This window comes from Pyrus communis, chromosome 11 (genome assembly GCF_041283825.1).
Source record: "Pyrus communis isolate YQ-2024b chromosome 11, ASM4128382v1, whole genome shotgun sequence".
NCBI lineage: Eukaryota > Viridiplantae > Streptophyta > Magnoliopsida > Rosales > Rosaceae > Pyrus > Pyrus communis.
Genome location: NC_142575.1, coordinates 21,762,310 through 21,787,795, shown reverse-complemented (window position 1 = coordinate 21,787,795; position 25,486 = coordinate 21,762,310). Strand labels below are relative to the sequence as shown.

The 25,486-nt window shown below is 37.5% G+C and overlaps 1 protein-coding gene and 1 pseudogene across 2 annotated transcripts; one reads left to right on the top strand and one right to left on the bottom strand.

Annotated features, from left to right (window-relative positions):
- Nucleotides 1-10,182: 10,182 nt before the first annotated feature.
- Nucleotides 10,183-21,355, top strand: LOC137743423 (uncharacterized; annotated as a pseudogene). The gene is made up of 12 exons (XR_015953387.1): nt 10,183-10,678; nt 13,358-14,077; nt 14,403-14,497; nt 14,575-14,658; nt 14,823-15,057; nt 15,154-15,314; nt 16,602-16,880; nt 16,962-17,127; nt 17,748-17,803; nt 18,234-18,492; nt 20,763-21,018; nt 21,143-21,355. The product of XR_015953387.1 is annotated as an uncharacterized LOC137743423 (transcript).
- A 407-nt stretch (nt 21,356-21,762) lies between these two features.
- Nucleotides 21,763-23,738, bottom strand: LOC137743421 (chaperonin-like RbcX protein 2, chloroplastic). The gene is made up of 5 exons (XM_068483309.2): nt 23,062-23,738; nt 22,642-22,733; nt 22,483-22,540; nt 22,135-22,200; nt 21,763-22,030 (listed from the first exon to the last, which is right to left on the bottom strand). Exons 1-5 carry the CDS (start codon nt 23,401-23,403, stop codon nt 21,911-21,913), a joined length of 678 nt encoding a protein of 225 aa, XP_068339410.1. The 5' UTR covers nt 23,404-23,738; the 3' UTR covers nt 21,763-21,910.
- Between the last annotated feature and the right edge of the window lie 1,748 nt (nt 23,739-25,486).

Sequence of the window (25,486 nt, the reverse complement as noted above, 5' to 3'; positions counted from 1 at the left end):
TTCACACACCCTGACACATGGCAACACCAGACCACGGCTGCTACTGTTCATATGCAGCTGGATGGCGTGACTACAATGGCGTACTCGCCAGTGACAATGATGAGTACAGAGGTGCGTTTGCCGATTATGAAAGCAACGACAACAGCGCGTCTGCCAACTAGGTGACACGTGACGACGACTAGGTGACGAGTCATAGCAACCGTCCGTAGAGTGCATAGGGACCCAAGACCTACCTTAAGGTTATTCGACATCCCGAATCATGCGGTGCACTTTGTTTTCACCAATCCAGAGTTCTTTATCATGTTTAACTTAGAAAACTTTAATTTAACTTAGAAATGTTACTAAAGGTGTGAATTACAAGTGTAAGCTTAACTAGCCTTGACAAAGGTAAGAAGCCTGTTATGGAGACACGATCCAAATTTCTATGAATGGATCATTTCTAAATTGTTTTGATGAACATATTTTGACAAACTGACATGCCTTTGATGATGGTCTTGGAATAGACTAGATTTAGATTGAAATGATTAGGTGATATTTTAATTGATATACACTTATATTTTGATTTATTTCCACCACATGGTCTATCACATACAGAGTATATCTTTATCTGCGGCAGTGGGATATTTGCATGTGTTATTATTTCTAGTAGAGGCTAGATATGAGTAAGTTTATTAGCTAGTAGATGCTAGCAATGCACATGAAGACGCTCATGAACACAAACATGCTTGCACTCGCACTAGTATATCCTAGTAATGTATTGCAGTTCCTTATGTTTGATTTATGATTGGCATGTATTTCTCAACTATATATTGCAATAGATACTAATATGTAGTTTTAAATTATATCGAGTTTTATAAAATGGGGATTAGTACTTTAGAAATGAATTTGACTAAATAGATGATTATGATCTACTCACTCTTTGTTTTTCACCCTTCAGGACCTAGTGAGACAAAGGCAGCAGAAAAGACAAGGAGTAGGCCTGGCAATAGTGTAGCCTTCATATGGAATATGGTGATTCTACTTTTGTCTTTTTGCTTATCTAGTTTTAATAATGCCTAGCCAAACTTTTGTTTATGTTTCCACATCACATACTGTTTGTGAATATTGTTGCATGTACTACTATTATGCTCTAAATATGTTATGACATGTAATAATAAGGATGAACCCTACTGTGTTCCCAAGTGGGGAGGTTGTTGTAGTTGACTTTCGTGCACAATATTGTAGTTGTTTTAATAAATTGAGCTTGTTAGTTCAAATGTTCACACAAATTTCAATTATCACATATGCCTTCATCACCATCTTAGTGATGGCCATCCCATCTCCACCCCTAGTGTATATCTTGACAGAGTTATGCCTCCTAGATGAGAGTGAATTGTGAAACCCAGTTTACAACAATTAACTAATGTCTTAGCCCAGTTAATTCCCAGTGGAAACTGAGGTCATCTATAGGCATAAATCAGTACAAGAAAAAGACTCTTTTACGACATATTTTTCGCGACATATAACACTACCATCGCAACTAAAACAAAATATGAGTGCTCGACTGTAGCGCGAAAAGTATTTGTGACCTTGGTATTAGTAACGTCGCAATTAAAGTTGCAAAACAATTACAAAGAGCAATCTATCGTCCTAGTTTGCAAGGCCTCAAATGGCAGAATAAAATTTAACGCTCAATTTTTATTTAGGTGCTTAATTTTCAGATGAAATAATTGAGTGCACGCTTCATTTTCCCTTGTTGACAAAAAAAGAAAACTCGTTTTTCTCTCCTCAACCGTTTCCTCTTCCATATTCAACTCGAATTATGGAGCTCTCCTCGCCCTAATCCATCCAATCAAAGATTCAATAGGAGATTTTGGAGCACTATCGGAGTTCTTGTGAGCCAATACAACCATCTCCATCTTCTCTCTTTTCTGATTCAATAACTCCCGCTAAGTGATTTCTAAGGTTTACTCAAATCAGGATGACAAATTATTATAACTTTCTGGATTGATTTTCCTAATTGTTAATTCTATTGTTGTTAATATGTTTACCTAGAATTATTTTCGTTTTAGTATTGGGTGGTAATAGAATTTGATATGGATCTCAAGTAGATTCTACTGAAATATATTGATTAGTTAAAGTCATAATTGTTGGTTCTCCTGAGCAAAACACATGCCAAAAAATTGGGTTAATGTTGATGGACATGGTATCTAAATGGGTTATCCTTAGAGAGATCATGAAAGTCTAAAGGTGTAATTCATAGGGGGTTTAGAGTATAACCAATTAAGGTGTTTTGTTTTTTAGTGGAATTGGAACACAAAATAAAGAGTTAGAAGCAAATAGGTGTTAATTTTCCATAAACTTGGTATACTCTTAATGGTCTATCTTGTCTTTGATATCTGAAATTCATTAGTCTTTAATATCAATGTGTATTTACTTACAGTAGTGTGATGGATTGGTGGGAATTTTGACTCTGGATTTCTCTTTTCTTTTTCTTTTATGTTTGTTCTTTTTTTGTTTGGTTGCACGAAAAGCGAAAGAATGTATATTGTGTGTACTATACTTTCAAATGTTGTGTAGAATATATCAATTCACACTTTCAAATGTTATGCAAATAGTTCCAGTAATTAGCATGTATAGGTTTCCAGTAGAGCTCTTCAAAGCCATAGAAGCAACCAAGGCTTCCAACTCTTATTTTGATTATTACTCACTTTCAAATGTTATGCAAATAGTACTAGGGTTTTACCCTTTTCCTTTGTATTGTTGTTCATGCATTCATTTCATGTTATTACAAGTTAGCTATGTTCTTCAAGAAATCTAGTTAACATACCAACAATGAATTAAGCAAATTTTCTATCATTTTAAAGCTAGAATGGAGGTATTATTATAGACTTATTTAATAAAGCTCGACTGTACTGATCCTTACATTAATAGTCAAAGCTTCGAGTTTTTATCATGTCATTTTTTTCAGAACCTGTTGAGAGGTAGCGGTCAAGAAATTGGTGCTCCAAGGGATGCAAGCAAAGATAAATGTTTCAGGCTGAATGAGTGAACAAATTATGGGTATCAGGTTAGGCTGCATTTGAAACCTAAAATATGTTTCTAATGTTGATTGTTTCAAGTCCTAGACTAAGTTTTGTGAGACGGCCATGTATTATTGCATATGACATTCAATATACTTTCCATTTGATTGAAGTGCTTTGAACTATTGTCTCTATCTTTCTCACTAAGACATGTAATTAGGATGAAGCTAATGATCACCAGTACTGCTACTCTCTATCCGACTAAATAACAGAAGTGTTAATGTGGGCATTAGTTTTCTATTCTTGACATTTCTTTTACTTTTGCACATTCGACAGAGCTTCCTAGATTGGCAGAGGCCCTCCATGTGGATTGAACTAATTGAAATTTTGAAGAGGCCAATTGGTAGTACAAAAGATTGGAAATTTTCATTCATTGGGATGCTAGCTTTTGGTGAGCATGGCCTTCTTTATTTGCCTGATTATCTTGCCAGTGGTATTTGGTATGTGAGTCAATTGTTAATCTTTTTAGTGATGTTGGCAATGACTTTTGCTTAAGAAGCCGTTGTCAATGATCGAGACTGATCTTATTGCTTCATTGCAGTGTAGGGAACTGACTTTATTGATTTAATTAGCATCCAGGGCCAAATCTTTCTTACAAAAAAAATTTGAAATTCTTTGTGAAATGTACTACTCTTTTCTGGGAACTTTGATTAACTCTCTAATGAGTTGAGGTGGCTTTACTAGCGTGGATATTCATTACGGACTTTGCCATCAAACTTTCATCTAAAGAAACTCTTGGCGCTCATGATGCCCCATAGTCGCATCACTCGATTATGGGAGGGATTCAAATAGAACTATGATTTTTAAAATTTTCCTACATTATTGTTGGTTTCAGAAATGTCACTTGTTGCAGGTCTTGGATAAATACTACCTGATGCCATTGGTGTATAATGTATACGATGACAACTAATTTTAAGTAATAGACGATCAATAGTTTAGTATTTTTCTCAGTAGAAAGTGCTAAGAGTTGGTGGAAGTTATAAGAAAAAAAAAAGAGCTATTCCAACCACTACACCAGTAACTTGGGAATTGTTCAAGGCAAGATTCAAGAGTAATTTTTCGAGTTCCGAGTTTTAGGCAATGAAGCGTTGTTGAAGGCTGCATTTGCCCCTAAATTTGACACACATGTGATTGAAGTTGCATCCACACCATAACCGCGACCAAATACCGTAGATTTTTGTTAAGGAAACATTTAGTAGGCAATGGACTAATATCAATAAAATCAAGACCAATATAATAGTAATTAGAAAAACTTTAACAATTTGTAGAATGTTATAACAACAACTATTCGACTATAACAAACATAATATGTTATAACAATGAAATTGCTAGAACATGAAAGTCAAATGAATTGAAATAATCCAACTTATTATGTAGACAGAGGCTTGCATATGGACAATATCCTAAAGACTACGCCCCTTTTTAATGTTTGAAGTTCCATGGCCGTCAATCTCCTAGAATTTCCCCTTCTGAGTGCTTGAACGTTTGTGTGCTTCCCTTATTATGTAAATGAAAGATTTTGTACGTGAAAAATAAATGTAAATTTCTCTACAACCTTGTGTGGCGTGTATATAGATTTATTGGCACACTTTTAGAAAGCACATAACCTTTGGAAACAGTTATGTCTGTTACCAATTAAACATTGAATTCAAAATGAAGGGCCTTATATACATCAATTCATTTTAATTCCAACTGTTGATGTCTATAAATTCAAAAACAGAGAAAACAAATTTCTAATTCGAGTGTCTTCAGCATATTCCAAAAGCCCCAAGAGATATTCCAATCATTCTTCAACTAACGCACAAAAGTTTATAAAGCCTAACATAAACATGTTTTGGTCGATGTGGGATTGTGGTGTTTTATTTCTATTCAAACTCCAACAGTTGTTGATTGGAGGGTTGTTGCTCGTCGGCGGGTATTATTTTGTTGGTTGATTTTCAAGAGAGACTTGGCATATTGTAGGTATCTTGAGTAGACTTTAAACCTTTATTCATATCCAAAAGTTGGAAGTGTGTATTAGTTACGTTTGTAACATTAACTTGAGAGAAATTTTGTTAAAGGCAATCTCAGATGTCTTGACAAAAAAAATGGAAAAAGGTCGAACAACAACGAAAACAATAGATTCAGAGAGAGTGGTTATGATATTGCTCACATCTAATTGATCAAACTGAAACCAAGTAGTAAACGCATTATTTTCCTTCTCGGGTTAATCACCATAACTCACAATAGTCTTGGTAATAGTAGTTTGAATGTGTTATCAACATATTTCTAAAGACCAATTAAGAAATAGACGCATCTGACTCTCTTAAATAAGATAATTAGTCTTAGAAAGCTTAAGAAAATGAGCAACATTAGTATCATAGAATGAGGGAGAAGCATGAAAGCATCTCAATCACTACTAACTACAAATTTGTTACTTTACCATGAAAATGACTCAAAAGCTCGTATAGCTAGCTTTCTTTCCATTTTTAATAGCTACCAGTCGTTTGTCATGAACCTCGGTGGAACGCGTAATACTTCATGTGGTTCACCTTTGAGGTATCTCCATTCGAAGGTGGTGGTAGCTTGAACCATAGTTTTTTCTTAAGGCCGCAAATGATCTGGTTGATTGCGATTGAGAACTCTGTGAATGTCTTGGGTGTTGAGCCTTCTTTCGCTGGGGAATGGTTCATGCGTTTATTTCCTGGCTTGTTCTTGTTGTCGGACTACTTCTCATCTGCCTTTTTTTGGACTGCCATCGAGTCATTTTGAGGTTGCTCAAGTACTTTCTGAGTCGTTTAGCTTCATCCCAGAGTGAGTGCTTCTTAGTCATAGCAAAAAAGTTTACCAAGGTCAAGGTTGCTCTCATGATCAATTCTCCAAACATAGGGTGGTCTGTTGAGAGTACATTCCTAAATGCTGTGTTGGTTATAGCATTGTCACATTCAACGATCTTAGCTTTATCTGCCTTAAACCATTTCATGCAGTTGCCGGACCGTTTCCTTCAGGTCTTTCTTGACGTTGAACAAGAGGTCAAACTCATTCTTGATCGAACGATAAGATGGATATTCCTTGGTGAAAACCAAAGAAAGTTCATTGAAGTTTCGGATTAACCATGATGACAAAGTGTAAAACCAGTCTTGCGCAATGCCTTGTAAGGTTGTGGTAAAAATCTTGCACATAAGAGTGTCTTATTAGAGGATCATGACGCTGCGGTAGTGCTTCAAGTGTCCTCAAATCTTCATTTCCCTTTAAGATGGTGAAATACAGTACACTGAACTTGGGAGGTGGGTTCGTCCGCTCGGTCTTGTATGTGAATTTGACATGTTCATCTTGACTACGTCTCTCATGAGCATTTTATCAATGGTATCTATGCGCGAGAAATCGCAATCGCTAGGCTAATAGCCTTTCTATTTCTTCCTAGATTACCTCTATTAGGGTAGTGGTGCCTTTAGCTACCCTTGATGGTGACCTGCAAGTTTGTGTTATTCCCTATATCTTGCTTGTATGTGCCGCAATTACAGTGCAAGTCATTCGTCTCTAGTTAGCGAGCGAGCTATTCTCGGTTGCACTTGGTGTGGGCTGCCAGTTGACTCAAGTCGGATCATACTTGTGTTTCTTCTTGTCCTCTATGCTGCCTACTTCAGTGCGAGGTAGAAGAAACTCATTATGGGCCAAGTGACGAGTGAACACTTCGCCTTAAATTGGGTTTGGAATGCTTATTGGAGTGAAAGCCCAACGTTTAATGCACACTTGCCCATGGGCTAAGTTGGGAGTGAACATTTCTTTTCGTGCTAAAGCGAGAGAAAACGTTATCTTGAGGGTCGAGATAAGAGTGTACACTGCCAGAATACTTGGTTCGTGGCTGGTTGAATGGTTGCTTACTAGGACGTCACTGGAATGAAATATCATCATCTGCCTTCGTTCTGCTACGGGACAACTCGTTAAGAGTGTGTTGCGTCTCCATGTACTCCAAGAGTTGAGTCACTAAAGCCCTCGTTATCTATGGCCTGCTGGGATAGGTATGGATCGTCATTCAAGGTGAAAGCTCAATTGGTAGGCATCTCCATGAGTCATGGAAATGTAATGGACGCCGGTGTAAAATTCAAGCATAGATGGTCAAACCTGCAGAAAAACGAGGTGAAAATACCCTTAGTTTAGTCACCAGTCCAATAAGTCAGTTGGTTCGATCTGAGTCTGAGTTGATACAGAGATACGGCTAAACCGATTCTTAACAAGCCTAAGGTCCGGAGCGGGCCACTAGGTCTGTGTTGGCTGCATGCATGCTAGGCTTGAGAGGCTTGGGCTTGCCTCTAGGTTTGTGTTGTGGCGAGGACATGGGCTCACCTCTAGGCTTCTACTACTTCTGCAGCTTCTTAGGCCTGAGAAGCTCGATGCATAAGCTTGCAATGCTTATGTTGTTGTTGTGCCCTCTTGCACTTAGGCCTCGACCTGGGCTGTTACTGATGCAACAATCTTTGCCATTTGCTAGGCTTGGGTTGCAACGAAGGGTTTCCTCCAACTGCGTTTTGAGTCACGTAAAGCGACAACGTAGGGTCACGTTGCGGTCTCCATCACCTGGTTCATATTCTTGAATGTAAGGCATTCCGTTTGTCTATTTTTTTCAAAATTTCTTACTGTTGTACCCCTTTACCAAGGATTGATCAAAGATCTTTAAAAAGTTCAGTGACTAGGAGTGTAAGAGAAAATCCCAAAAGTAATTGCGAGAGCCTTTTTCGAGAATTAAATCAGGCTCTTAATGAAAGCACCAATTTGTAGTAGCAAAATAAGTCATCTCTGGTTTCAACAAATTTGTACCTACAAAACAAATAAACATCTTTCAAAAATACCAAAGCCACACGCTCAAGGAATGGGGTGTGGGGTTTGGCCAATGGATGTCTGATGCCTAAGTAAGTTTTTTTTTTTTTTTTTTTATTTAAATAAAGATTTTTGGGGCTTAATTGCATATAAAAAGTTTACCAGAATTTGGTGGAGAATAACATATTTGTAAAGAATAGGGTTGGCCATGTGTAAGGCTGGCCATGTGTAGGGTTTGTCCTAACACGTGTCACCATTAGATTGGTCAAGGTGTGTCATCCTTAAGGAATGAATTATTCCAAAGATATTATTTAATTAAATAATATCTAGGAATTATCTTTTTCTTGATTAGATATGATTGTGATTCCTTACTTGATGAAGTTTGTGTTTAATTACAAAAGCATTATCTTTAATTAGAAAAGCAAATAACTTTGATTTTTCGCCTCGCCATGAGCAGGAGAGCTTGATTAGGTTGTGGTATGTTGCTCAGGTCTCTAGAGTGTTGAACTGCATGTAGATTAAATGTGAGCCCAACTAATTTAATAAGAGCATTCTTATCTTTTGTTAGTAAAAGTTCACGTGTCAAATTTAGAAATTTTTAGATTATTTTTTGGTTGTTTTCAATTTTTTTTTAATCAATCTATCAATTGTCATTGTGTGTTACTAAAAAAAATTGTAACATCGTTACAAATAAAAATAAATAAGGTTAATTGCATATTCACCCACTTTTAGATTTTTTTTCTTTACACTTTGGCCCTTTAACATTTGAAACTATGATTAACAAGTACAAAAGGTAGGCTCCATTAAAAAGTGATAAAATGGAACATAAGTGCTCCTCTTAGAAAGTTAGGAACCCATCTACTTTGACGAAAATGTCTCTAATCTACTAACACATGATCACTCACGTCTAGGTCTAGGAATCTAGTGTGAAAAATCATAACCATTCTTCTAACATCTTCTTTCTCATTAAAACACAAAACTGCTAGCCGTCTCTGTTTCTCCTCTCTTTATAGGCTAAATTGTGATACTTGATATCAGTTTGAGAAGTTATTTGCTGACATCGTCGCTCTGAGGGCTGTTCAAATAAAAAAATGGGTTGAACTTTTATTACACTTCTTACTAGTTCTGTCAATTTTCACAGCTAGCATTACCATTGTCTTTGTTTGACTTATTCTTAAAAGTTGAAGACCAACTCAGAAAAAATATTTGAAGACCAAATTGAAACAACAACTAAAGTTGAGGGGCAATTGTATAAATAAGCCAGAATAAATAATCAAGGAGCAAATTCCCTTTTTATTATGAGAAGGCTTTTTAGCTAAAATGACCCCTGAGATTTGAATAACATATCGCTTTGGTTCCTAAGATTGAAAATCAATAGAAATGGTCCCTGAGATTGTCCATCATCCATTATTTTGATCATTCCGTTAAGTGTCCCGGAGCTCTCGGCCGGAAGTTTGGGTAATTTTCAAAGCTTCATAACTCAATCGTTTCTTAACCAAATTCGACACATAATATATCAAAATCAAGATAGGAAAGTGTAGAAAAAGATTATACCTATTTAGAAGCCCAATGGTTGCTGGAGATGGCCTAAAATAGCCTGAAATGTGACTAGTCCGAGGGAAAACTGGAAAACTTGCCAGAAACTAGGTAAACTTTAAACGTTCATAACTTCTTCAATATTCAACGAAATCAAGTGATTCAAAAACAAAAATCATACTTCTCAACGAGACGAAGAGAATGATACCCTAATTCATCGTGGTTTGGCCAGAAAACGGCTCAAAACTGGCTAACTCGAGACCAAGACAGCCACTTTTGAACCCTTTTTTGACCGTCGAAAAAGGTACCATTCTCTTCATCTCATTGAGAAGTATGATTTTTGTTTTTGATTCACTCAATTTCGTTAAGTATTGAAGAAGTTATGAATGTTTAAAATTTACCCAGATTCCGATGAGTTTTCAGTTTTCCAGCGAACTAGTCACTTTTCAGGCTATTTTCCGGCCAACTCCGGCAACCATTGGTCTTCCAAATAGGTATAATCGTCTTCTACACTTTCATATCTTCATTTTGATATATTATGTGTCAAATTTGGTTAAAAAACGATTGAGTTACAATGCTTTGAAAATTACCCAAACTTTCAGCCAAGAGCTTTGAGATACTTAACGGAGTTTTAAACGGAAAGACCAAAATAATGGATCCTAGACAATCGTAAGGTCTATTTCTATTAATTTTCAATCTCAATAATGAAAGTAATGTGTTATGCAAATCTTAATAATCATTTTGGCTAAAAAAAAACCTTTCCAAAATTAAACCCAAATGTTTACTGAGGGGACAATTTCTCTCTCTCTCTCTCTCTCCAGTTTTCTCCCGAATTTCTCTCCCTCTCCAGAGGAGGCTATAGCTCGCTCTTCCGTAGAGCGCGGTGGCCATTGCATGTCACGCCATTCGGCTTCTCCAGCGAGACGACGACGGGGATGCCCACCGCAGCCTCAGCCTCACTCTCCGCCTCCGCCTCTTCAACAAGTGGGGCCCACTCGGACCTCATGACCCGGCTGACCTCACCCGACTCCGACGTCCAGCTCAAGTCACTCAGAGAGCTCAAGAACCGCATCATCGGCAACCGCACCAAGAAGCTCTCCTCAATCAAGCTCGGCCTGGTCCCACCCGTCGCCGCCATCCTCGCCGCTAGAGCCCAGCCCCAGGCTCATCATGACAACAATCTCCTTGTTCAGTCGGCCGCCGCCATCGGAAGCTTCGCTTGCGGCTTCGATGCCGGCGTGTTTCCTAACCTCCTCTTGCTTCTATCGCATCCTGATGCTAAGGTATAATTGCTTTCGTTTGTTGAATTTTACTTTTGGGAACAAGTGTTTGATCGAATATGTCAAATTAATCGAATTCTTGCTCGGTTTTCTGCTAGTTTTAGCTGGATGAGAACGTTTATTTGATTTTGGTTGCGGAGAAAATGCGGAAAAGAAAATGAATTGTTGCTTTGTTGCTTCAGATTATAAGAAATGTGATGTGAATTACTCATTTTAAAAGATGGGAGATCGATACGGACCAAAAAGAAGATAGGAACTTGATGCGTTTCTGCTACCACTGGATGTGATCTCAATTGCCTTTTTGTTGTATTACTTGCTCAAGTCTGTCTTTTGTGCAAAAGGTCGGTTTCGCTTGTGAAGTTTATAATTTAGGCCAAAATAAAAATTACAAGAAACGCAGGTATGAAAAATGGGGAACTTGGTTTACCAAAACTAGAATTGTGGTTAAGCTAAGGGGAGTGATTTCGGCACACCCATCTTCTCCTAATGCACACTCATGTTTTTTTATTGTCCCTTGATTCTTCTTTAATTTGTTCAGTCCGGAGGCCAGAAATAAGCATGGGTTGCGGGGGGAGATAATGAGTGTGCGGAAATCACTTCCTTTAAACTAACTGCATTTTATCTTCAAACTATGTTTAGTAGTTTATAAGCTATTGAGTGATCAAAGATTTTCGGCTTATGGAGAATTATCTTCACTATGATGGAAGTTCACTATACAATCAAAGACATACCATTTTTAGTTGGTGCCACGGTTAAGTTGTACTACAACAAATATCAATGCAACATGCTTTGCCCGTGTTAAATGCACCTAGGGTATGCCTATGGGTTCTGGGTCATGCGTCTATGCCATGGCTAGGTTATTCAGGATTCCAGTTTGAATCGATGGACTATTTGTAGGAATTTATCTTAGGATCTTATGATGCTTTCATTTGCAAGATTAACCAACTATGGGAAGTAAGAAACCTGGAATTTGTTTTTGAAACCTTTCAAAACTTAAGAGCAAGCTTTGCTCCAACCGGGGAAGAGTATCGGGTCTACTTGCTAATAAGTGCCAATTTGCCATTTTCCAGATTTGGCATTTTTGAGATATATGTAGCAAATGTGTGAAAGTGGAAGTTGACAAGTTTGTATGGATTTGAAGTTTATGTCTCATAGGCCTGGGATTAAATCAGTTCTTGAATTGACTCTTTAGTGTAAGAGATACAGGTCTTTATTCCGGGTTTAATCTAATGCACAAATATTTAAACTATTCTGTTGAACCTAAATGTGATTGAAGTTGTAAACATCTTAGTTGTCCTTTCTTGGGTTTTAAGTCAGGTGTTTTAGTTTATAGAAATAATTTTTTAAATGGTTTTCATATTTGAAAGTTCTAGCTTAATTAGGTCTTTTAGTGAATGCTTTTTGTGTTCGAAAGTTCTGGTCCCAATACGGTTTTATAATTAATCACTTCTATATTTGAAGGTTTTAGTCCTGATAGGAAATCTTTGTTTATACTCCATAAAAATGTACTCAAACAATTCAGGTTTTTAAAAGTGGATTAAATGATTGTGTGTATTCATGTATTTGATATACCACGTTAGTAATGGGGTGTCGGATCCACATTTATTCTGGCAAGGGGCTTGTAGCTGTTGTGCTTAAGACCATTCACCCATATTTTAATACATGCAGACTCATTAATATCTCCTCAATCCAAAACCCACCTAATTGATACTAGGATTTTTTAGTTGTACAAGAACTACAGGCGATTTTCACTAACCTGAGCTATGTCAACCACTACTATAAGAACTTGATATATTCCATTTGCTACCAGATTGTAAGCATATGCCCAAAGGATGATCTCAAGGGCCTTTGTTTTATTAAGAAAACTTAGCAAAAGCAACTAAAGAGCTTTGAGCGACCATAGCGAACTGAATAAAAAACCTTCTTTTCATTTTTTTTCTATAGCAAAGGACATTTGTTTATAATTCATAAAGCTCCAAAAAGGTATTTATAATGAAATGGTATTAATGATATAAAAAAAAAAAGGGTATGGGTTTATGTTTCTCTATGTAAGATAGAAAAACAAGCCATAATTGTAAATGATTAGGATTATAGAAGTGACTCCCATATGAAAAATCCTATATAAACAATTCTCCTGATTTGGCAGTTTTGATTTGAAGTTGGATCAAAACATTGGTAATAGAGAGAATTGTGGAATCCACAATCTAGAATTATAGTTTATCCATGTCAAGGTGTCATTGCTGCGTTTTTTGAATGCCTGATGCTCAATAAAGTTCACAAATAATAATGTGTATAACTGTACAAATTATGAAAGATAGAGCCACTAGACTGACACCACCAGACATTCCATTTTCAAATTGTCTGCTGTTTATGAATCTCTCTGTATTCCCCTATCTCACATCTTTTCCCTATGAATAATTCTCTCTAACCTAGTGGGGTGGGGCATTGGAGTGGATATGAGAGAAGGAAATCTTGTCCTTCCCTTCTTTACTGAATTAATGTATATGGACGATATTGACATTGTTCATCTATTCTGTTTCAGTTAGTTAATGTGTCACTAAGTACTCTGATTTTACTCTAATTGCAGAATTGGCCCTTGTTTCTAATATGCCCTGCTTCCATGCGTACCTTTTCTTCCAAGGTCATTTTAAATGCCATTCGATGGTTTTATTTTTATTGTACGTTGTCGATGCTGGTGCACGTTCCTTAAGAATGATTTATCATTCAAAACTGGCTCCAAAGTGTGATTTCCTTCAAGAGAAAAACATGGAGTTTCTTCTTTCGTTATTGCATAGTGAGAATGAAAATGTTACTGGACTTGGTGCAAGTATAATCATACATTCTTGTGAGAATACCGCTGAACAGAAGGCACTGTGTCATGCTGGGGTTGTTAAGAAGCTAATTAGCCTTCTTGAAGGTTCTCTAAATCAGAGAGATAATAGTTTAGAGTCTCTAGCCACAATTATGAAAAACAATGTTGAAGCTGTTTTAGAGTTTGTGGGATCTGAAAATGGAAGAGCTTTGAGTTCTGTAATTGAATTGACAAAGGATAGGTATACCCGTACCAAATTATTGGCCTCTATGTGCTTGATTGTTATAAGGAACTCCTCTTGTTGCTATTTGCAAGATATAGGCATCAAAACCAAGTTGGTGCATCTCTTGCTTGAACTTCATGATGATCCTGGTCAAGTTGGAGATGAAGCTCCCTCTGCATTTTCTAGTTTAATTTCAGAAAAACTGGATCTACAGAAACTAGCATTTGAGGCAAATGCTATTGATAAACTTTACAACCACTTGCAAAAGAGTCCGTTGCATCCCAAACGCTTGGAAGGAATATTGCTGGCACTGGCTGATCTATGCTCAAAGTTGGAGAGCTGCAGGTCTAGATTTCTGTCGTTGCAGGTCTGTTGCTTCATATAATACATTAACTTGTGCCTGGGTTAGCTATTACGGTTTTGCTAAGAATGCTAATTTTTTCCATCATTGTTTGTTTTCCCATATTTTCTCTCATATGCCCACATCTCCTTCATAAAAATAAAAATAAAAACTTAAAACCAAAAATAGAAGTTGTAAAAAAATCCCCTTTTCCCCAATAACAGTGGTTTCTGTGAGCAAATCATCATGACCTCATTTCTCTTCCTTGTCTTATGTCTTACTAAGCTGTAGAACTGATTGTTTGTTGAAAATCCAGCCAGTTTGTAACTTCTGATATTTTTCCTCAATATAGGCGTTGAAATTGGTATCTGATGCCCTAACTCATGATAGTTCTGAAGTACGTACGGCAGCTTGCATTTGTTAAGATGTGTCTCTCGGTCAATCAAGGTTTGCAATGTGTTCTAGGTCAATAATATTTAAAATTTTATTACACGCATAGGTGTTTCTAAGAAATTGTCATTCAGAATTTTTGTGCAGGTAATTTTATGAATGAAATGATTGTCCCTCCCTTGGTTCAGCTATTGGATGACCCTTCTACATCTGTCCAGGTATATGCTTTGCTTATCACTAATAAACCCGTTTCTATGTCAGATGAGTCTAGTCCCGTATTATTCCCAAGAATTTACGTTTGATTGAAATACAGATATGCATTATGCAGTTGCATCAATGCAAATGGTTTCTAAAATTACCTTATGACTTCTCTTCGTTTCAGGTTGCAGCTCTCAGCGCGATTGGCAACATAGTTGTTGATTTTACCATGCGTAAGTCATTATTTGTACAGTGTGGAGGCATGAAACAGCTTGTTCAGTTATCAAGATCAATGGATTCAACTGTGAGGTTAAATGCTTTATGGGCATTAAGGAACCTGATGTTCCTTGCTGACAATGCCTGTAAACAAGAGATCTTCATGGAGTTTACGGCTTCTTCATTAGCAAGTGTCATCTGTGGTAATGTGATGATTTGTCGGTGGCAGTTTAGAATTTTTCCTTTAATAATTTTTCTTTATATGTTCGCTTAAAATTAAATGTATTTGCACCTTGCAGACCCCGAACCTTTTGTCCAACAGCAGGCTCTTGCACTTATTCGGAATCTTGTTGATGGATGTGTGAAGTCCATTGATCTTGTCTTTGCTGAAAATGGCATGATATTAGATGCTGTTGGGAGGCAGTTGCAGAATGTTTCAAAAGATGAAATTTGGATACAGGTTAGATGTCTTTCTTTGGATTGATGACATTAAGTAGCCATGTTATAGGTACCTTGGTGACATGCAGTCTAAATTCTGATACTTCATTCCTTATTGCCAGTTTGTTTATAATGTGCATAACTGTAAATTTCTGAAATATGCGTTTGGTTTATCAGTCTAATAATGTTGTGAATTCATGCCAGTTCTAAATTCAGATATTTCATCCCTAGATTGCAAGTTTATTCTGCATAACTGGAAATTTCTTCAAACGTGCATTTGGTGTATCAGTATATTATGCAAAAACTGAACTTACTTATCCCATAGTATTATTGATTGGTTTGTTTAACCGAGGATAATTTGGAATACCATGTTGTTGTTGAAGGTTTATTCATAAAAGATGTTTTCTAGTTCCGGGTCTTGCAATTAGTGGGCCATTGAGTTGCTTTCCTTGAGTCAGAAAGCAAGCCTTAGTTAACGTGAAATCATCTCCATCTTTAATATTGACTCTAACTGTGCAAAAGATTTTATGCTTATAAGTCAAGTACCCAGTTTAGAAGTGAATCCTGTGATGGCCTAATGGGGTTATTAGAATACCAGTGTTTACCTTCTCTTGATTAAAGTAATTGTTGGCTACACCACATTTGCCAAAGGGAAGAAGAAAGAATAGTTTAAATAAGATTACTCGATTCTAACTAAAATCGAGGCCTTTTGTGATAAAACCTCACACCTGACGGATTGGACAGGTGGTAATTACCAAATTGGGGACAGTATCGGTGTTGTTGGAAGTGGGGCCCTCGACCCGTCTCTCTGAAAATTTTACATGGTATCAGAGCCAGGGGGTGGGCCCGTACTGTCACGTGATTGGCTGGGTCCTCTTTGGCCTTGCGCAGTGATGGGTGGGTCCCCCTTGGCCCCACGTGTTGGGTGAGTCCTGACTTGGCTCCATGTGGTTGCCTATGTGTGGATGTCCCACATGTAGGGGCGTGTTGGCTATCCCACATCTGCCAGAGGGAAAAAGAAAGAAGGGTTTAAATAAGATTACCCCACTCGAACTAAAATCGAGGCCTTTTGATATAAAACCCCACACTTGACGGATTGGGCAGGTGGTAATTACCAAGTTAGGGGCAGTGTCGGTGTTGTTGGAAGTGGGGCCCTCAGCCGGTCTCTCTGGAAATTCTACAGTAACAAGATCTAAATATGCAGAAGTAGTAGGCGTTGAAGCTTTTGACTCCTTTCTTTATCGTTGATCTTGTTGTTTCTATTATATTATTTTACTTTATAATAGGGTTTTAAGTCATTGTCATATAGGGAATGTATGTGCTTAGCAATGTTGCAAGTGGGAATGAATTTCAGAAGGAAGCAGTTATGCATCAACTCATTCCACAAGCTGACAGCGGGACACAATATTTTATTCTCGAGTTTTTGCAGAGTAATGAAAACCAATTACGTACAGCTTCTGTCTGGGCCATTGTGAATCTTACTTTTCCATCAAGTCCTGGTGCTTTAAGTTGGCTTGTAAAACTACACAATGCTGGCGTAGTTTCTCAAGTAAAGAGCATGGTCAATGATCCTTGCCTAGATGTGAAGGTTGTTAAGATATCTCAAATTTGTTATTTATCCATCTTATTTAATAATCAGTTGAATCTTATCTGATTCATTGTGGCACAGCTTCGAGTAAGAACAGCGCTTGGGCAATTTACAACCTTTGGTGATTGCTCAACATGATTTTCCTACCCTCAAACCACTGGCAAAGAACAAGAGTAAGTAATGATGAAGTTGCACTAGTTTTGACCTCATTGTACATTCAACGTCCGTTGTGGCTTGCAACCACATGGTAAGCTTCAAACAATGACTTCATTTTTGGTTGATAGTAAGCATTAACCAATTTACCATAACTTTGAAAATGAGAAATTTTAGTATGACTCTTGTTTTAATTCAAAACTATTCCTATATAAAGTGAAAGTGAGGTTAATTGTACGGGAAAAATAATAGAATAGTAGTGGTATTCCAGCAAAACTTCTCTTCCTAACTTTGCCTCCCCATTCTGCCCCTTAAGCCGAAAAAGAAACTCATATATATCAAAACCAGCTGGAGCACTCCAGCTCCGCCAACTCGACCTCACAGTGCAGCAAGTGTGGGAGAGGGCATCTGGGTTAAAGACATCTGGGGGGTTCGGCGCCTATAACAATTTGGTCCTTATAATATTTAGGAAAAACCACTCTTAAAGTTACAAATTGCTACGCTTTTGACCCCTCCGTCTGTCAAACTATCATCTCGTTTAGTGTTTTTTTTTTTCATGGCACTAAGTAGACTCATTTTTTTTTCTCACTTGCACTCCTGATTGTTGCCATGGCCATTTTTTTTCTCACCAAATGTGACCTCGAGAAAAGCTTATGACGACATGGAGTTTGTAATTAGCCAAGTTTGTGCTTACATCATTATTTTTCGTCATAGGTGCAACACATTACTATCTTTCCAGTCAGTGGTCCGGAAGCTATATGATTTTAAGGGTACTGACCAGGTTGCCTATTCCATTTTTGTTTCTTTTGAACCCCTTTTATACTTGGTTTGGTACTGAGGTGATTATGAAAAAAGCTGGTATCAAAAAAAGCTGGGAGCTGTTTTTGTGTTTGGTAAACACTCAGCTTCAACTTTTTTTCACAGTTTTGGATTAAAAAAAGCCAAAAACAAGAAGTTGCAAAACCTAGCTTTGAAAAACCAGTTTTTTTTCACATCTGTTTTACATAAAAGTTTACCAAACACCCTAATATTGCTTTTTTTTTTTTTTTCAAAAGCACTTTTTAAAAAAAAAGTTTACCAAACAATCTGCTGCTTTATTTCACAGCTGCTTATTCTTACAGCACAGCAGAAGCAGCTTTTTTTCAAAGCACAGCAATACCAAACCAGTCCTTAATACCTTGTATCATATGATCAATGTAGTTGTAGTTATGTAAACTTAGTGTACCGTCTGACTCACATCACATTGCGTGTACAATGCTGTGGTATCATGTCAGATTTGTAAACATGTATACATCGGCAATCTTTTATTTCCAAATGTATAAAGTGACCAGAATAATTGTGGCATGTTGTTGCATCAAAGGCCTCGTGGAAGCTTTGTGTTGAGGAGTATCGGGCAAAGGATGCTCCGATGCCACTGTGATTGAGGCAGGGCTGATTGTGTTGTACAAGATTTACTTTGGCTGTGATGCGAACTAAATAAGCACACAAATTAAAACCCTCTTTTGACAATTGTAGTAAATATGCAAGTAGGGATCGTTCTAGACCGGGGATTAGGAGGGATTACTAAATCATTTGGAAACTGACTCAAAAATGTAAGACAAACGTTAAAAACACTAAACTAGACTCAAAGAATGCAAACTAAACAATAAAACACTTAAACAAATCAAAAGACTCAAAGAATGCAAAACACTTATAAACACAAACTAAGACACTTTCTAACTAAATTGGACACTAAAGTAAAGGGGTATTGAGGTTTTGACGAAATTAAACTAAATGCACAGATTGTAATTTAAAGGCAGAATGTAAATATGAATTGGATGAAAATATGGATGGAATGCTAGCTAGAAGGTTCTTCTTCACACATGTCACACTTGCATACAATTTGATTTTCAATTGGTCTTTCGATGAATTATGAAACTCGACACTCCAAGTTAATTAGATCCGCTTAAATTAACCTTCAGATTTCCCTAGAATCATTGAATTGGATGAATATGCATCGCAACCAAATTATTCCTAACAAGTTCTCTATATGAACAGCATGATAAAGATACAAGTTAGAATCATTACGTTCTTTGGAAATCATAAGCATCGACAAGGCAATTGTAACTATGAAAAGCATGATACTCTTGCCAGGAATTCATTTAACGCGATTGTTTATAAGCAACATCCACTACTTGTAAATATAAGTTCATAACTATTAGGTGAAATTCACTTATATTCTAACGTCATATTCATGCATGAAAATTAAGCGTGCACTCTCAATAAACATACACAAATAAGTTATCAATTAAGCAGTTAAACAAATTGAATCCACAATACATGAAATTCCAACCAAAGGTAATCAAATCATATTACAAGCATAAACATAGTTTCGAATCACCCCTAGCTAATTAGGGATTTAGCCTCTCATGTTCACAGAAAGAGAAATAAAATTGAGTTTAAACATAACGAACAAAAGATTGATTACACCTAGAACGCACAACGAATCCACTTGAATTTCTGCGCGTCCAAGCTCCTCTTTCTCCTTTCCTTGCTGCGGCAGAGATGGTTTAGGGAATTTCTGGATGTTATTTTGGGTTGTAGATGGGTTTAGGGGAGGGTGGTGGTGCGGCAAGGTAGTAGGGAGGTGTATGGAGGTGTGGAAGGGATATGGTGGCTGCGGCAAGGATGATGGAATGCTGGAATTGATGTGGTTGCTGCGGATTGCAGGGAAAAAGCTGGAATGAGTGGTGAAGGCACGGCTTAGAAGAATAATAATATATGGTGGCTGCGGCTGGGATTTCTTTTTGGTTTATTAGGGTCAAAAATAAATGGGGGGGGCCACGGCTTAGAAGAATAATTAGGATGAATGGCTGATTAAAATATCAATGAATGGCTTATGGTGCTGCGGCAAGAGTCAATCTTTTGTTTTTTAGGGTGAATGATGAATGTGGCAGGTTGAGAAGTGAATGAATAATCCCCCCAAGGTTAGGAAAAAGGTGCGGCTGCTATGGTTTTGTGAATGAATCCATGGTTAAACCTAGGGTGCGGCTGATATATCTTTGGTGGCTGAAAAAAATGAAAAGAAATAATAAGAGGTCCCTAAGGTGCGGCTAATTGGTGGAAACCCTAGGGTTTTAGAAATTTAAACCCTAGTTTATTTTTATTAACTAAAATTCACCTAAAGGCTGCTAGAATTTAGGAAATAAAATCAGAAATTAAAGAGGGAATAATTAAAGGGTGCAGCTAGGGTTAGGTTAGGAAAGGGAAATAGGGTTTAATTGCACAACATTGGACAAAAGTGCCCCTCCCTTGCACGGCAAGGGAAGGGAATTAGGGTTAAGGCATGACAAGGTTGTGTAATTGGGCTAGGGCCTTGGTTTTGTGTCCTAAAGTGCTTACAAGGCCTTCAAAGTGGCTAGAAAATACGGACGTTTAAGTTTAGGAAAGGTTACCAAAACGGGAAACCTAGGGTTAACTTTCCTACTTCAATTAGGAAACCTTGTTTGAGTAGGAATTCTCGTTTTGGTAGGAATTCATCGTTGGAGTAGGAATTCATCGTTTCTTCAAGTCTTCAACTCGTTCATTCCTCTTTCACTCCAAAAGACTCCAATTTGCATCTTCTTGCACACTTTGGCCTTATAATCTGAAAATACACAAAAGTGGCCTTAAACACTAAAATAACTAAGTAAACACAACATAAATGCACGAGCACAAGCTAATTAAGTCGCATGAATATGCTCCTATCAGGCTGCTTCCGAATTGAGAAAGCCCTATGGGAACTAGTACTGAAATCGCCTGATTCATTTCGCCACCATTTGTGAAAACCAAAATCCGATATTGTTGACTGCCGGAAAACAGAAATGTCTTGCAAATAAATGAGGATTTGGGTGAGCTCGTATACGACCAAATGATGCATTTTCTACATCGGTTTAGATTTCAAGTTTGTGCGTTTCGATATAAACAGTATTTTTCTTTCCCATGCGGACATCCTCTCTCTTTCTTTGTACGCATTTTCAACTATATTATTTGGATTTGAATTAGAGGATTTTAAATTTCTTCTCGAAATTATTCATCTAAATATTTGAATTAGTGTTGATGGTTGTTAAAATGCTTTTATTTGTTCATAGGTTCTTCTTCTTGGAGGTGGTCGCAGATCGGCGATAGCCGCACAGCTGATGTGACCGAGTCTGCAGTCTTTCAAATCTAGGGGTTTTTATTGTTGTGTGCTTACTCTTTTTGGGCTTTTCTGTTGTACTTATTTTTAAGTTATGCTTGTATTTGAATTACCTCTGAGCTTTGTATTTCATATATTAATTTTTTAATTAATGAAAGTTATCTAAGGGGGTGTAGTCAAATTAGGATTTAATACACTTTAAAATCCGAAGGTAGTCAATTAGGATTTTAAATGAGGATTTTAAAATCTTTGGTGACCGTAATAAGGTCTTTGGTTTTTAATCGATAAGGTTTGGAAAACCAGTTAAAATTACTTTTAGTATGGCAAGTCAAATCTTTGCTTAGAAAATTGGATCCCCCTCCCTCCATATGCTCGGTTTCGACGATGTGCGATCTGTTCAGACGGGCATGGCGCACAAAGCCCTCAGAGAAACCATTCCCTATCCGTCGCGAAATCAAGGATTCGTTTCCCTTCCACTGTAACAGAAGCTAAAACGACAATGGATTCAATCGCAACCAAAGGGCCTGAAGCTCTTGAAGTTAGGCCAAGTAGTGACGGAGGGTGAGGAGGATATTTGATCAAATTCATACATTATATACAATTTACAGATATTCGCCAACTTATTAGTTGGACTTGGTGCCAAATAATATACCTAGACTAGACTAGGAACAACAAACAAGGCTCAAGCTCAACCATGCACGATGAAAGCCACAATCCCCCGTCAGCCAATCTTCTCCGTGTTGTCATCGGAGGGCCATATCACAGTCTCAGTAAGCCGTTCACGCATCAACTCCAAGTTCTCGTCTGCGATTCCTTGATATATTGCGGCATGATCGCATTTCTGCATCAAAGTGCGTCCAAGAAAAATACTTCTCACATTGTTCAAGATCTTCCGTGCCATATATATGCTTTGCTTGCTCAAGAAAAATGCATGAAATTGCTTACCTTGATCCATTTACCATAGAGGTGAAGCCGTGTCACCATTACTCTCTCAGCAAGTTCATGCCTCTCCTGTCAATCAGCACACCTTGTATTTCCGTCATTTGTGTAAATTTGTATGTAAAACATCAAAGGGACAGAAAATATTGGTGTGAAGGTGAGTCTTGTGCTTTAGATTGTCAGGTTTCCGGAAAGTGATTTCAGCTACGCAAATGAGTTGCGAAAGGAATGGTTCAGTGGAACTCTGTCTGTTCAGCGTCTAATACAATTATAATCGAAACAAAACAAATGTCGTCCCTCTTTTGAGTTTGTTGAGTTTTAAGCAACCACAGAACACAAGATTTTATAGAGTACCTTCCCCAGGGTGCGGAGGAACCGCTTCCCGTCTCCAGGCTTGTGAGTTACAACAAAACTGTCCCAAAGAAAATGGAAGCAGGAGTTAGATAAAACAACAAAGTTGTTAAAATATGAGGTCAAATCCATATTACGAAAGCGGCCTGATCGATGACTTACTCGTACAACCACCTATATTGTGTTGGGTTCATCTCGTACAGCTGGTTCATAACAGTCCTCACAGCCTTGTACGTAAAATAGTTGAGTAATTGCTGCAGGCAGGGAAATTACAGTCAGCTACGTTACAATAAGATGCTCCGTCTGTGAGCACCAACGGTAACACATTACGGTCATCTTCCCACATCAAATGGACTCTAGAAACTAACCAATCTACATAGATTTTCAAACTGCGAAACGGACCAAAAATGAAGCCGTAATTCTTCTATAAGCATAGCCAAGCGCAAATTTCTAAAATAAGTATCACAAAATCAACTACCAAAACACCAACAAACTACATCATGTTATGTAAGAGAGTTGAACATATAAAAGATCCTCCTACGCAAGTAGATCAAAATTATCAATAGGAGGCAAGTTTCTCACCATTTTAACATCCTCAAAACTGTCTTCGTATTGCCCTGCAAGCTCATTAACAATTACAAAACCCCGGTTCTTTCGCTTCCTCGTACTCCTACTGCCAATACCACGAACAGCTTTCATCGAAAATCGCCTGTCGTGGCCGGAATCAATGAACGAACTGCCCAACTCCAAGGAGCCTGGTTTCACCACATGCTTCTTGGCCATTGAATTCCTCTGCAAAACCATTTCTCCCCCGCCCTTGAGATTCATCGCCGTAGTCGGCAGCGCATCCAAACACAGGCAAGGGCTAGTGTGCGAGTCCACCACCGACGAACCCATCACAGGCAGAGCAGCCCCCACCATCATATCTCACTCTCTCTCAAAAACTCAAACCACCTTTTTTGGAACACCCAGATCAGAACTCTTCCCAAAAACCAATCTTTGCAGCTGGATTCAGGGAAATGCCAAGAATCTGGTGATGGGTTTTCCGAGAAAACGGGAGATTTTGATCAGAAATATAGCCAAAGATTCAGGAGTTATGAAGAGAGGGAAAACTTGATGATGAACAAAGATGGCGTTCTGGTGCAAGTTAAGGTGTGAGAATCTGGGAGGCTTCGAAGGTGTGTGAACATCAACCAGACAAAAGTTTGAGGTCCAAAATACTCCAACACAATACGTTCTTCCTTGTTTTTCTCACCTTTTCTTAATATTCAATTTATTTTCTAAATTGGTTGGCTTCTTGCCACGTGGAAGGATCTTGTTGGTTGAGATTCCGAAAAAGTATCTGTATATTCCACATTAGGGGCGGAAACATAGGGAGGTTAGATTCTTTTGCTTGAACGTGTGTGATTTAGAATTGAGCTTTGACAAACATGAGTTTGTTTATTAACATGGTAAATTAGTGTGGTCAAGGACAAGGTATAAAATAGTCTCATTTATGGTCACTTTTAGCATTGACTTCGATTCACAGTCTAAACATCCAGATTTGTTATTATAAAACTTAATATGGTTAAGTTGAAGACCAATGTTATTGATATTGGTGGTGGCTCTAGGCCTAAAGTGTTTATCATTGTATCATAATAAGTTATTATTCCAACACGTCCTAGGCCCAATTTATTAGTTTCAAGTTTGCTTTTTTAAGCTAGATTTTCAAAAAGTTAGGCCTTCAAAAAGTTGTGTTGGCTTTAGTAAATGAATGATGACCGAGCTCTTGAAAAGAGGTGTTGGTTCTGACATAATGAAGTGATTTGTTCTCGGTGTGGGGATTGATTTCTCGAGTGACCCTATATGGGTTCACCTATGAGGAGACGTGTTGGAGAATAGAGTTCCACATATAAATTGTATATTATTTTGCTATATCTTCGATGTAAAACTCTATTATTTAATAACTCATGTATTAAGGCTCAATTATCTATTTCCTTTGGTTTGAAGGATGCAATCTACTATTACATTGACCAAAAATTCAGCCCCACAACTATATGAAATTGTAAGAATTTAGACCCTACAATTCCAAAAATAAGAAAAAAATTCAGGCAAGAGGTATCAAGGATTGATACAAATGAACTTGCGTTAAATAGTTTACAAAGACGGAGCAGAAACCTGCAAGTTTTAGTTTGTAGTTTTGTGTTAGAGACAAAAGAGAGAGACATGAGAGAAGTGTGGAAAATAGAAGATTGAAGGAAGGATGGGGGAAGACATGTAGAAGAAATGTAATAGAAAAGGCACACAAAATGAAAACTAAGAACAAAAAATCATTTTAAGTTGGTCTTTGTTGTGAAATTGAGATTGTATGTGCAGTGGAATAAAATAAATAAGAGACAATATTTACGAGGTTCAACACGTATGCGTACATTCTAGGGGCAGCAGTAGTACTTTCTTGCATTATCTGAAATAATAGGAGTATAAAATAACCCTCACTATTTTATCTCTTCTCTCTAGCATCGGTTCATTGGTATTTTCTTTTGCATCCCTCTTCTTTCTTTCCTTTCTTTCTATCTCTTGTTTCTTTTCTCTCTTCCTTTCCTCTTTACTTTCATTTCCTCCGTATGTTTCTCAACTCACTTCTTTCCTTTATTCTTCAATCTTTTATAGGTAAAAGTTAAGACCTAACAAACCATCCTATAGGTTATTTTAATATAATAATGGGAACCAAAGTCATCAAGTGAATAGTAAACTTTAATCATCTTTTGGAATCTTCATCCATACTGCATTTTCAATGTGCATTCATACTACTTTCATAACACTCCCATTTGAATGCCCACATATCTTCGATTAACTGTCTCGCTAAAACTTCTCATGAGATGAATGGATGGTCTAAAGGAAACAAAAAATATTTTGCTCATGTGGCCAATGTCGCGTACTCTTAGATGCTCCCTTTGACCGATGCCTCCCCTGATTATAAATTTATAATAAACCAACTTATCATCAAGCAAATGGCTGTCGACACAAT